The sequence below is a fragment of the Diachasma alloeum genome, unplaced genomic scaffold, assembly GCF_001412515.2.
Source record: "Diachasma alloeum isolate Michigan unplaced genomic scaffold, Dall2.0 Dall_scaffold_00186, whole genome shotgun sequence".
Lineage (NCBI taxonomy): Eukaryota > Metazoa > Arthropoda > Insecta > Hymenoptera > Braconidae > Diachasma > Diachasma alloeum.
The window spans coordinates 573826-586511 of NW_021680352.1; the positions used below are offsets into that span (position 1 = coordinate 573826).

At 42.5% G+C, this 12686-nt stretch overlaps 1 protein-coding gene across 1 annotated transcript in view; it reads left to right on the plus strand.

Annotated features, from left to right (window-relative positions):
- The first annotated feature begins 3090 nt into the window (after nt 1-3090).
- The window catches only part of LOC107048217 (rho GTPase-activating protein 20), a 20735-nt gene continuing 11139 nt past the window's right edge, over nt 3091-12686 (plus strand). Inside the window, exon 1 of the mRNA XM_015271286.1 lies at nt 3091-3962. Within this exon, the coding sequence (XP_015126772.1) occupies nt 3648-3962 (315 nt within the window). The 5' untranslated portion in view covers nt 3091-3647. The remainder of the gene's footprint in view (nt 3963-12686) is intronic.

The window sequence follows — 12686 nt, forward strand, 5'->3', positions numbered from 1 at the left end:
TGTACAAATGTATCACACTGATAGTGGGATGTATGTACAGAGGCCGGCGAGAACGCCGGGCGGATGAGCAGGGAGAATTATTATCTGAAAATTTTGCAATCGAGAGGGAAATTGATAGCAATTTTCTCCAACTGTCAATCTCAATTTAGAGTGATTGTTTTCATTTGTTGAATTTACTGCTTTCGCCACACAAAACTCACTAAATGTCACTGTCCTTCATGAATGAATGTTTACGCTCCATAAATTATAGAACAGAATTACGAAATTTAAAATTTCAAGCGCACAATCACCGAAGCAAACATCTGGTTGATAGTCCGAACGCATGAACCGAATCATTGATTCACTCGACTGCGCGTGCCAGCAAGCAACAAGTCTCCCATCATGTCTTTGCATTTTACTTTGTGCAATTTTGATATTGTTTATGTTGGAGTTCACATTCCATGATTACAAAAATTAATTTTATTTTTCACAGTATGTTTATTATATTATTATAAGAGAACATTTTTCTGATCTGAAATTCTGAGAAGAGCGTGGACGAATGTTTGGGCATTTGGTTTTTCAGTCTAAACATCTGTAAATGAATAGAGACCTTTGTGGGTCTATGTCGCCAGGGTTTCAGACCTCTGGGATCTTTGTTTCTTTAGTTAGTCCATCTGAGGAGCTCAAAGCGTGTGGATGTGTCTTCCTCGTAAATAATTTCAAATAAAGAAAAGTTTCAACTCAACCAGATTGATTTTTATTAAAAATCACCCATTTCCAATAGTTTATTTACAATTGTTTATTTGTGTAAGAGTTACACTAGGACTTTTCAATAAATTCAACTGCCGATTGATGGAATAAGTCATCCATTGATACATCTCCCTCACTCCGTTGAATTGATATATTTAGTCTTCGAGCTTCCGCTCCCTGACGAGTCGAGCAAACGTTGTTAACTATAAATTATCTGGCGCCCAAATTCCATTATTTACTCTCCCGACATTTCTGGGATGAGTTCGAGCCCTGACCCGGGCCTATGCCAGGTGAAGGCCCCCTGACATTTGTCGATTTCTATCAACTTTTATTTGTCGAGTCATATTTACCCACAAAAAAGCCCGCCCCAAGGATGACGGAATAGTATTACCGGAATCGAATGTTTAATTTATCAATCCTCTTCCCTCTTCCTGAAATAAATGTTTACCTATTACATTACAACTAATATTGCTAATATTACCCGTCTCAACTCAACGAATAAATCCGCCCCTCTCCCGCCCGTTTTTAATTATTCAATTGTCGGATCCACTCGCATCTCCTAATGAATAACCCCAATTTAATCGTTAATTGATCAAATTTTTTTTCTCTATCGAAATTCCGGCCTCTCCGATAACATCAGTGAAAAATTATTCTCGGGTTATGTTGATGGAATAGAGTCATTAAATCAAAGGTGAATGTTGAATTCCGATGCATCACGTGTGCTATTAATTAGATGTTCGATGACTAGGAAACGGGAATTATACGGGTATCGAAGTTTATCGGCCCTCCCTCCCTCTTCCTCCCATATTGAAGAGACCGTTACATGTTCTGCATGTTTCTCTGATTGCAAATAAGGAGATGCTGGGGCGCACGTATCAGTCCGCTTCGTGTCCCGGGAAAATGTGCCTCAACGAAAATTCTGTTATTAAGGCTGATGGGGAGGCTTCAATTTCAAGCTAGAGAAAATAACAAATCGTGCCCGAGGAGTCGAAAAATTTTATTTGAGACGCAAGAAATTTTTTCATCGGAGAATCCGGGGAAAAGCTTCTGCGCCGACATTTTTTGCTGCTTGTGATGGGCCTTTGTATCTTACAGCCAATCAATTCTTAGGCAGAGGAGTCATAAAAAAAATATTGTTGTGTTTAAAGAAGTAATAATTCGGGATCAATCAAAGGGCCGTATTTATTGGAAGTCATCCCAAACAGAGAGAGAGAGAGAGAGAGAGAGAGAGAGGCTCAGCTCCTTCCTCCGATTAAAAACCCTGACGGAAAATAACAAAATTGGAAGAGGTTCAATTAAAACCAATAGTCAGAGATATTAAAAAATAGTTCATCTTTGTCAGCGCATCCATCTTCGTTCCATGGTACTCTGGGAGTTGAGAACCACAATCTAGCTATCATTCTCCATCACTTCGAATCCCACTTCTGACACCAAATGTCGTGTTTAAACAAGTAATAATTCGGGATCAATCAAAGGGCCGTATTTATTCTATTTTTAGTTCTCAGGAATCAATAATAAATGAAGTTACCCCAAACATTGAAGAGAGACAATCAACCTTCTTTTATTCTACAAAAGAGGGGAAGAGAATAGATTAAATCATTCGATTCCGTAACAATATCGTCGTAAAATGTTTTAATTTCATTCGTGAAACACAAATACAGCAAATCATAATTACGCCAGCGAAGTCAGCTTATTTTTGGAATGTAATTACTCGTGAAAAGTAACATAGACATTGTTTTAATGAATAGAAAAAAGGATCAAACGTGGGTTCAACTTCTGGGCCAGGAGAATTCCTCGAATTTTCCTCACCCAGAATTTTTTTCCCGATTTTTTCTGTGCATTCCCCCCTGGATATTGGGCCAGTAACCATATCAAATTTCACTGACATATGTGTTTTGAGAAAAACCAACTAGTCATCAGTCAAGAGCACGCAGCCCTCCCCTGCTGATCCCCTTCAAAATCTGTCCAACGCGATAACAAGAGTAACAGAGAGCTCTCAGAGAAAAAGAGAGAGAGAGAGTGATGCAGGTGGAATGCCAGGGCGGATGAGGCCCCAGGGGAACTTGAGCGAAGTCTCCATCACTATGGCAACCCTAACAGCGTTCGTTAGCTCTCGACAAGGGTCGGGCCCCTCCGTCGGCGCTCGTAAATTCTCGGAATAAGTCGCGTCACTTCGTCGGAGCGAGGCCAACCGGTCGTGTGCGACCATCTCAGCGCGGCTAGTTGAATTCCGCACGCAGTGAGTCCATCATCGCAGCGGAATGCGTATTGCGAGCTCTTGAGGAAGAAAAAAAATCGCCTCCTGTACAAGTGTTTCGATTGTATGGCGCTCTGCACTTGACGCAAATGCGTTTTTTTTTTTTTTTTTCAAATGGAAATGTGAAAACTGTGACTTCGTTCGAGTGACGGCGACGAGTGCTCAGAAGTTTTATGGGCATATTAAATGCTAGTGGTGTGTGTTGTATGCCCTCCAGGCAAATACTTAGGTGATTCCAGGACCAGCCTTTTCAAACTGACACGTCAGCTCACGCACTATTAAATCGGCGGGGCGAGTCGCTCGGGAGAATCCTTGCTTCGAGGATTGTGAGCGCAATTCCGCGTTTTGTGAGCGGTGCGTGAGCTTTCTGAGGCGCGAGTTGACGCAACAAGTGGTTGATTCTCGGGGCCATCAGTCGTCTACTCTCGGGTAGATCGTCAACTCGAATGGAGGGGAATCCCCGCATCGCTCAAGATTCCTCCGAGCTCTTGCGCTCGATCTAATTGATCATGTTTTTGAGATGAAGTCGCTCAGAGAAATGAGAGTCACTGGTAGGAACTTCTGGTTCAACTGCTTCCTGTCATCCGAGCTTTTGAATGGATAATACTTTGGTGATATCCCACTGAAACCGGTGTTTAGTGTTTTGTCAGTTGAGGATCGAATGATGACCATGTTCGGGACACTGGTGCAGAGGCTCACTTCGCCGGTGACGTCTCCGACTAGCTCTAGGAGACGTTTCAAGTCGCCGTCGAGGTGGGAAGTGCAGAGTGATCCGGAGGACGATGGTAATACGACAGTTAGGAAGTCCAGGGCGAAACATTTGCTCGATAAGAGGAAGAGCAAGAGCCGGGGGAGGGGACTTAATGCTGCCGAGTCGAGGCTGTGTCCTACGGCGCCTATTGCTGGTAGCTGGTGCGAAAATGGTTTCCCACTGAGAGGGACCAAGAGCCTGGGGAGACTCGATGGAATGAAAGAGGTAATTTATAATTGCAGAACAATATGCGGGAAAAATAAATTTTGAAGCTGAAAATGGAAAAAAAATCGACGGCGGAAAAAAAAATTTCCGTATTGTAGCGAAGGGATGGAACGGGTCAGGTCGACTGGCAATATCTCCGAATCTAAGGGAGATGACGAAATTTTTGTAATGACCTTTTTGGTGGGGCGAAGTGAGGGCTACAAAAAAGGTAGTGATGACATTTTAGCTATCTCCCTTAAATTTCGAGGTATTCATTAAAAACTGGCCAATAGAGGGAATCGGTTTGAACCCTGAATTGAATTTTCCACTGGGCGAGTATTTCGCTTGTTTCAGCTTCATGAGATACTCTCGTCTGTGGATGTAAGTGATATACCTGACATATATGTTCGGGTATAATTTTTTTCATGAACATAACAAAAGCGGAAAGAGGAAAAATTGTGGAGAATGTTGTAACACTAGCGGTATTCTTCGTTCGTGCCAAATTTATCGGCATTCCCCTTTAGCCCCGAGGTAAGGCGTACGAAAGTGCCTGTGGTATGTCCTTCCCAAAGGCCGTACCAAATCTCAACCCGTTATATGCCCATAAAACTCGGGTTTCAAGTTAGCTAATAATTTCTCAACGATACTTGTGGCATTTTGTGCCGGATCGCCGGTAATTGATTACATTCAGAATGTTTGCTTTACGATGATATATCTAGCGAGCCCGTTCGGTTGTAAAATAGTCATCACCGCAAACTTCCAACGATTTTTGTGCTGTAACTCAACAACTAATTGTGCGACCCCCATAATATTCTGATAGAATCAAGAGGCTGTTGTTATCAATTTTTTCAGCCATGACTAATTCCATTTTGATGACAATTTCGAGTGATCGTTGAAGAATCGATTTTTGGAAAAACATCAATTTTTTCGAATCTGTATGAACAATTGAATTTTAATTGGTGTCAGTGAAAACAGCTTATTAAAGTCGACTGAGCGCGCTATAAAAAAATTTCATATTCGCCTTAAATATCCGCAATTCCAAAGCTTCCCTTCAGCAGAAAAAAAGATCGGCGTTTTTTGCCGCCGATTCTTCACGGGGCAAAATGAAACAGTGGGTAAATCTCGTCATCTAAAGGAGATAGGACATTTTTGAAAAGGACCTTTTTTGTAGCTTGTAAAATTCTCTACAAAAAAGGTTTTCATGAAAATCGTTCTATCTCCCTCAGATCACAAGATTTTCTTGCTGTTTCATTTTGCCCCGTGTTTCATTTTGCCCCACCGTCCCCTATATAATAGAAATAATGTGTATAATTAGTCTAATGTGTATAATTTGGGATTGGCTATAAATTCAATGAGGAAAATTAGGGAAAAAGGAGTGCATTCTAACGGACATGCACATTCCCCCGAGGTTCTCGTTACCTTTCACGATTAAAACGCCAATTCCGATTGTTCATGTTCATCTAATTACAAACAACACCTCATCGCATCTCGTCGTGGGGATGCAGAGGTACATGTGAACCCTTTATTTCTTATTCACTTTGAATATTAATAGTTATTGTGCACGATATACTCCGGATGAGGAAGTTGCGACCTGGTGTGCCTCGATACCTCGTGCATGTGCGTGTGTCAGACAACTCCCGCAACAAATAACTCGTTAATGCTGGAGGAGCGGACGGTGTACGGAGTCCAAAGGAGTCGTTGTCCCACCTATTTGTGATGTTTCATTCCTTAACTATAATCTCGACTAGGTGCGGTACTTCCTGAGTGATATTCCGAGCGCTTCTGGAGTGGAATAATAATAACATGTGGTGAATAACGTTAATTCAGGGGGATTATTACCGAGAGGTGGGTTGCGGGATTATTTCATCCGGTTGCAGGATTTTTTTAATAGGATTTTCGGCAGAATTTGAGCACTTCAGCGGCTATTTTTCGCAGTGATGTTTTTGCCGATTGGACCACATGGGTTTTTTAAATTGCAGTTGATCTCCGTTTTTCATATTTTCTTATTGGTTTTTCAACATTGAAAATGCAGTTTCTAAATTTTTTTTCTCAACTCAGTATATTTTTCACGGAAACAATCAGTGCCTAGTGTCTTTAAATGTTAGCCGCGGGGAAAGGCATGTAATGAGTGTACATAAATCGGTGACCTTGGACCTCAGCAATGAGGTTGCTCGTTTTCACTGGCCTCAAACATTGTAAGTATATCGTACTGTAACCCCGATTAAAAAGGGCCACATGAACCACTGTTTTCGAGAGTGGAATTTGAACCCCCGCTACATGAACATTCGGTTTATAAGTCGTGAGCCTATCATTTTAATCCGATATACATGTCTAATGTTCGTTTGGGTTGAGTTTCATTTATCGACATAATGCTACACCAGCGGAATGAGACCCCACCCATGTGGATAATGCGAGGATATTGTGGATGTACGGTGGGTTCAGATACTTGTCGCGATGCTTGTCACGCCTGAGTTAAAATATTATTGAAATCGAGCCGTTCACTCGTGCTTTGGTCTTGTTTTATGTCGAAATGTGGGGGATAATTGCTGGCGAGCGAGGGAATTCGGGTTTAGAATTTCGTTGTCTGCCATTTCTGTCCATTTTTTAAAAATTTTTTTTGTAGTTTTTGGTATTTAATTTGGTATTTGGTATTTACGAATTACGTTTTTTTAGAAATTCTCAGAATCTAAGGGAGATAACGAAATTTTCATAACGACCTTTTTTGTAGAGCGAATTGAGGGCTACAAAAAAGGTTTCGACAAAAATTTTGCTATCTCCCTCAGATCTCGAGATATTCATTGAAAACCCCGAGTTCACATTCTCAATTTCGTCAATCTCTTGGTAATAATTCCCAGGAATTTCCAAAAATTCCTCCCACTCGCCCACACAGAAAGATAATCACAGATTCTTCTCATTTTCATTGGCATGGAATTCCACTGGTATCCGCCATCTGCAATTCCGGGAAAAAGGTCGGGATCAATGAGGTGTATGAAGCAAGCGAAATGCTTTATTGACTATTCATTTGATCTGCTGTGAGTGCCTCGTTACGCAATGAATACTATCGATTTCATTCGTAGGGTATTGAACACAATCCCTTGCATCGGAGTAGCAACAGCTCGGGAGCTTCATTGCAAGTAATTGGCGTTCAGATTGATCAGTATCTCCGCAGATTGGGTATGAGCCGGATCAATATTTCAAAACCCGGTAGTCTGTTTAATTTCGCTGATTATCTCCTCCATTCGGGAGGGAAATTTCGTCAGGGAAATTTCAGAGGACAAGAAAAACAAGACAGAACAACAGGATCTCAAAAAGAGACAAGAGAGAGAGAGTGAAAGGAGAACATTTTGAGATGGAAAATAAATTGAATTGAACAGGGAAATTTCTCGTATTTTTCGTCATCAGAATTCTTCTCATGGGTCCCCTCAAGAGATCAATGTACTTGTGGACAACAAGAAATGTTGATATCTCAATGACAACAATTGAAATAAAATTCTTCAAAAGGAAACGAAATTTTAGTCTGAAAAATACCAGAAAATTGAATTTTCGTGAAAGATTAAATTTTCCTCAAGTAAATCCGTTCCACTCCGCCAAATATTCTCACGTGGAAAATTCCTTCGGCAGAGTAAATGTTTCCTGTCAGTGCCAAGCATTGACTTTCCACCGCGGAAACTCCTCAATCAAAAATATTCCCTCGATTCCTCACATTTTCGTCAAAAGGGCATTCCCATCAATCTTAAAAAATTTTATTCCTTTCTTTCGCGAGGACAGCACGCCACCATTGTCCCCCCACGTAACACAGGAGAGAATAATAACGGTCAGGACATAACCGTTACCCCCCACAAGAAGCCCTCTCTTTTCTCCAATATAACATTCTGCTGGTCCATTCAAGCTCACTCGTGTGCCCATTTCTCCAAGCATCTCATGCCCAATGCAGACTCGATGAACAAGACACCCGGGGAGGATTTACCATACGGTTTCCTTACCCACACTATCCGCAATTGTTTGATTCCTCAGTTCACGGTACAAAAATGGTGTAGGGAGAGACCGGAAGGTAGCACAGGAAGTGCCAGGTTTCCATCATTGTGAGCCACCGGAACTGTGGGAAAACCTCGTGTACTCATCAACACTCGGTGGACATGTCTCCTCTTCCCCCCTCCCTCGGGCCCCTCCCCGCCCCCTCCCTCCGCCGGTGTTAATCACCCTCGCCGCCCACCTTGGCCATTTGAGGATACATTATGATTATGTGCGTGGATATAACCGGGATGATAATTCCATGGGAGAATGGCACAGCATGGGTTATCCCGCCGAGTTATTAATTAATCTATTTATGAGTATTTATGAGGGGTTCTCCGGCTTAACTCATTCGTGAGAACTTGTGGGTTCAGAACTATTCGAAAATGGAGGGAAAATTCTTGAAGTGTTTTTCATTCTGATTGTCATTTTACGATGATGAGGATGGTTTGGAGACGGTCGTGTGAATTTAGGGAATTGGGGTTGTTAGTGGGGGGCGAAGCCCCCTATGGCCCCGATGACCCTTATTCTGGCCCTTATTTGGACCCCAGGCCCTTGTGACCCTTATTTCAGAGGCTCAATCTTGGAGTCTTAATTTCGAGTACCAAATTTTCATCACCAGAAGTCAATTTGGATTTTTATAATGGAGGGAGAGCCCCATATGACCGCCATGACCCTTATGTAGGCCCTTATGTCCCTTAATCTGACCCTCGTCACCCTTATTTTGACCCTTATTACAGCCCTCGTGACCCTTATTCTGATCCTCATTATAGCCCTCGTGACCTTTACTCTGACCCTTAATTTTGGAGTCTTAATTTCGAGTACCAAATTTTCATCACCAGAAGTCAATTTGGATTTTTATAATGGAGGGAGAGCCCCATATGACCTCCATGACCCTTATGTAGGCCCTTGTGGCCCTCAATCTGACCCTCGTCACCCTTATTTTGACCCTTATTACAGCCCTCGTGACCCTTATTCTAACCCTTATTGCAGCCCTCATGACCTTTACTCTGACCTTTAATTTTGGAGTCTTAATTTCGAGTACCAAAATTTCATCACCAGAAGTCAATTTGGATTTTCATAATATAGGGGGAGCCACTAGTTTCATCACTAATTTATGCCCCCCTAAACCCCCAAATCGAGCCCTCAATCTTCATCTCCATCCACACAACACTTCAGCTATCACCTCCCGCGATTTCGAAAAAAATTATTAATCATTCCGATAAAATTTGCAAAAAGGATGAAAAAGCCTTCACCTCTGGGCGGTGAATGCCGGAATGGTTGTCCTCCTTGAACCGTTATCCTACGTATTCCCATCACATTCATCTGTCAAGAGAGAAAACCTACCTCTGCAGCAGGTACATACTTCTCGGATTCCCTGGCTCGTCATGGAAATATATTATGACGAGAGCCAATTTGTCTCCATCTTGAACAAAAATTAGCATCCTCCCTCGAGGAAGCGGCTGAGCTCTTCAACGTGACCCACCGACAATCGAAAGTCTCACCTATTCTATTTGGAAACATCCTGTCCCCGCTGTGACAACAGATCGATAAATCACCAGAAAACCCAAAAATTTGGTATCAGATAAGGATGAAGCAGGTCTGCTTCCAGCGCATCCTTCCTTCGTGACGTAGTTGCGTCATGGTTCAGCATTTACGTACACGCAGTCGAGCCAACCGCGGGACGGGGTACGCGTTGAGGCACGGGATGGCCTTCGTGGCGAATAATTATGTAGATTTTTATTAAATTTTTTTTCCCACTCAACTATAGTCAACTCGTTTCAGAGACCGGCTCTCGCCTAACAAACCGCTGACAACTCGCATCTTTCCTCTAAACATAATTTTCTAAACATTTATCGCACGCACGTGTCCCCTAAAATCCTGTGAAAATATTCAGGGGCCTTCGAAACGCGAGGATATCACAACAATTTACAATAGCAAACACTTCTGCCCTGCGAGTGGTCTAAGATAAGTGCTCCCTTCAACACTTGGAGTCGACGATTTTGTACCTCTTCGGTGAATACTTTGGCCGGCCAGGTAAATTGCTTTCAAAGAATTGCCGGAAAAATCCGAAAGGAGCATGCAACGCATTTTGTTATTGCCTCTCATATTTTGAGACACGCCAGAGGTCCCAGCAGGTAGAATTCGTTGACGCCTCCTCGGCCCGGGCAGGTGTAGTCGACAGATGCAATCTGTTTCGACCAACTGAAACCAGAGAAAAAAAAAAGAACCGAAAATATGGTTCGTGAGGTGCTATATTTTTCGGAAATTCCAGTAATGACGGCAATTTTCGGTTTGAACGGCAACAACTGTTCCTTGAAATTATCTGTGTTTAACGGAATAGGTGGATAAATAATTGGTAAACGCAGTGAATTGAAATTTACTTTTACTTTATCAATATCGTCACCCAATGAAGAACTCTCAATTCTTTTAATTGCGTTAGGAATTCATTGAGAGGCGATTGTCAGCGAAAAAGTGGATTATCTTTTGTTTTGAATTAATCATTGTGGATAATTATTATTAATACCGGCGGTCAGGTCATCCGGTTCGCATGCGTTGATTCGTTTTTGACCGCACAATCTCATCAAAAATTCTGTGAAATGAAGCTACATAATTCAGCAGTATTATGTTGAAATATACAAAAATAATTAATTAAATTATCAAGAGTGACGTGGTTGGTATAAATGAGCGAGTGGATGCTTGGGAGGTCTGTACGACTCTCTGAAGCTGATTGTTTATTTAGCGTCATATAAACAAATGACGAACTCAAGAGAATGAAAGAAACGACTGTTCTCCTTCATCCCCTTTGTGGTGGATATGCGTATTGCTTATTAGTTATTTGATTTTGAGTTCAGTTCCTCGACGGCTCTCAGAGAGGAAGCACGTCTCTAATAAATGGTATCATTGCTCTGGTTAAACTGATTCAACTTATTTGCTTCCATAACCTGCATCCCATATTCCAACATATTAAACAATTGTCGTTTGTAAATCCCATTTACAACCGAAATTAGAAGAAACATTAGTATTTTCTCGTTAACATTCGTGTTGGCTCATCATTATTGAAGACACCAGCACGATTTATCATTTGTAATTGTGTTCGTGGCGGGAATTGGTGATTGAACCGCTAGGAGAGAGAGAGAGAGAGAGAGAGACAGTTGAGCAACTCTGGATAGATTGGTACGTTNGAGAGAGAGAGAGAGAGAGAGAGAGAGAGAGAGAGAGAGAGAGAGACCGTTGAGCAACTCTGGATAGATTGGTACGTTGGAATGTGTGCCAGAGCGGAGTGAGGTCAGTTCGAGCCACCAAGTAATACCCGTTGAGCGGGCTTTACGTCCTCAGGATGTCTGATTACCTGGACACTCCGGGGTCAAGGTCACTCTCATTCACCTCGAGATGCCTCTAACATGCCGGAGTCTGTCTCACTTCCTCTTGCGGGGGCTGGGGTCACTTATCCCTCTTTGAGTACGTGCGGACCCAACCGCATGTAATTGTTCGTGCTCCCACACACGATTCTACGTGATACTGGTCTTGCTGGCAGTTGGAGACGTGGGCTTTTTCATCCGCGAAATTTTGGATTGACTCTTTGAAATTTTATTCACTGTACATTATCACATACGGAAAAATATAGGGGAGGGTGAGGAAAAACCGACACTTTAGACTTTTTTAAAATTATTCATAACTCGGAAACAAATTGATCAATTGAGCTCAGTTTAGGCTCGTCCCACGGGGGTATGTTTTGCAAAATGAAGTAGTGACAAAGTCATACAGCGGAATAATAAGAGCAAATAACTAGAATCGAGCGGAGGCCGTAAATGGCTGTGGTAGAACAGTAGGAGATTGTAAATGTGTCGATTTTGACTTTTGGCTAGTTTTTGATGAATTTCTCGGAATCTAAGAGAGATAACAAAATTTGTCTCATAACCTTTTTTATAACCCTTAATCGGCTCTACAAAAAAGGTTATGACAAAAATTGTTGTATCTCTCTTAGATCCCGAGATATTCGTCAAAAACTGGCCGATAGTCAAAATCGGCTTGACCCGGTTTAACGTTTCGCTATTGACTCGGTTATGATATTTGAGAATGCTGTGCAGATGAATATTTGTTCTTTGTATTTCAACCCAGCGACAAAATTATCGTCCTAGTCCGAGTATTACGCAGGCGCCCCAACGGTCGAGTTGCGCAGTTCGCCCTCTGCGTTACGGTTTTCGTCTCGCTAGTCTATGATTTCCACGGAATTACTCCGACTCAGATATCGAGGCAACCGCCGAGATCCCGACAAATCCGCAAAAGCTGTCATGTTCTCTCAAGTAATTGTTTACAGCATCATAAAACGGAGCTTCATGCCCCGAAATTTCCGAAAAAAAAAAACTGAAGCGTCAACTAGTCTGGGCCGCCGCGCATCGCCTTCCGCGCAGTGCCCCGAAAGAGGGGGGAGCTCTCTACCCCATAAATTTCCAGAATTCTCAGCCCCAGAGGTAAAATAATCGCCCGACTCAGCGCATCGGATCCTTCAACCTCGTACATACCAATTCCAATTACATTCCCCGGCATCTCTCCTGGCAAAACTCCAAGAGTTCTCCTGTAAGTGGGTACGCAATATAAATTCCAGGGCATTTCCGGGTTTCCAAGATAGACAACAAAACTGGGCTTTCGAGGCGCACCCGCCTCAGAACTATGATTACTCGCCTCTACAGATACCTCTTTCGCTCGCCCTTCCCCTCACCCCCCCCCCCC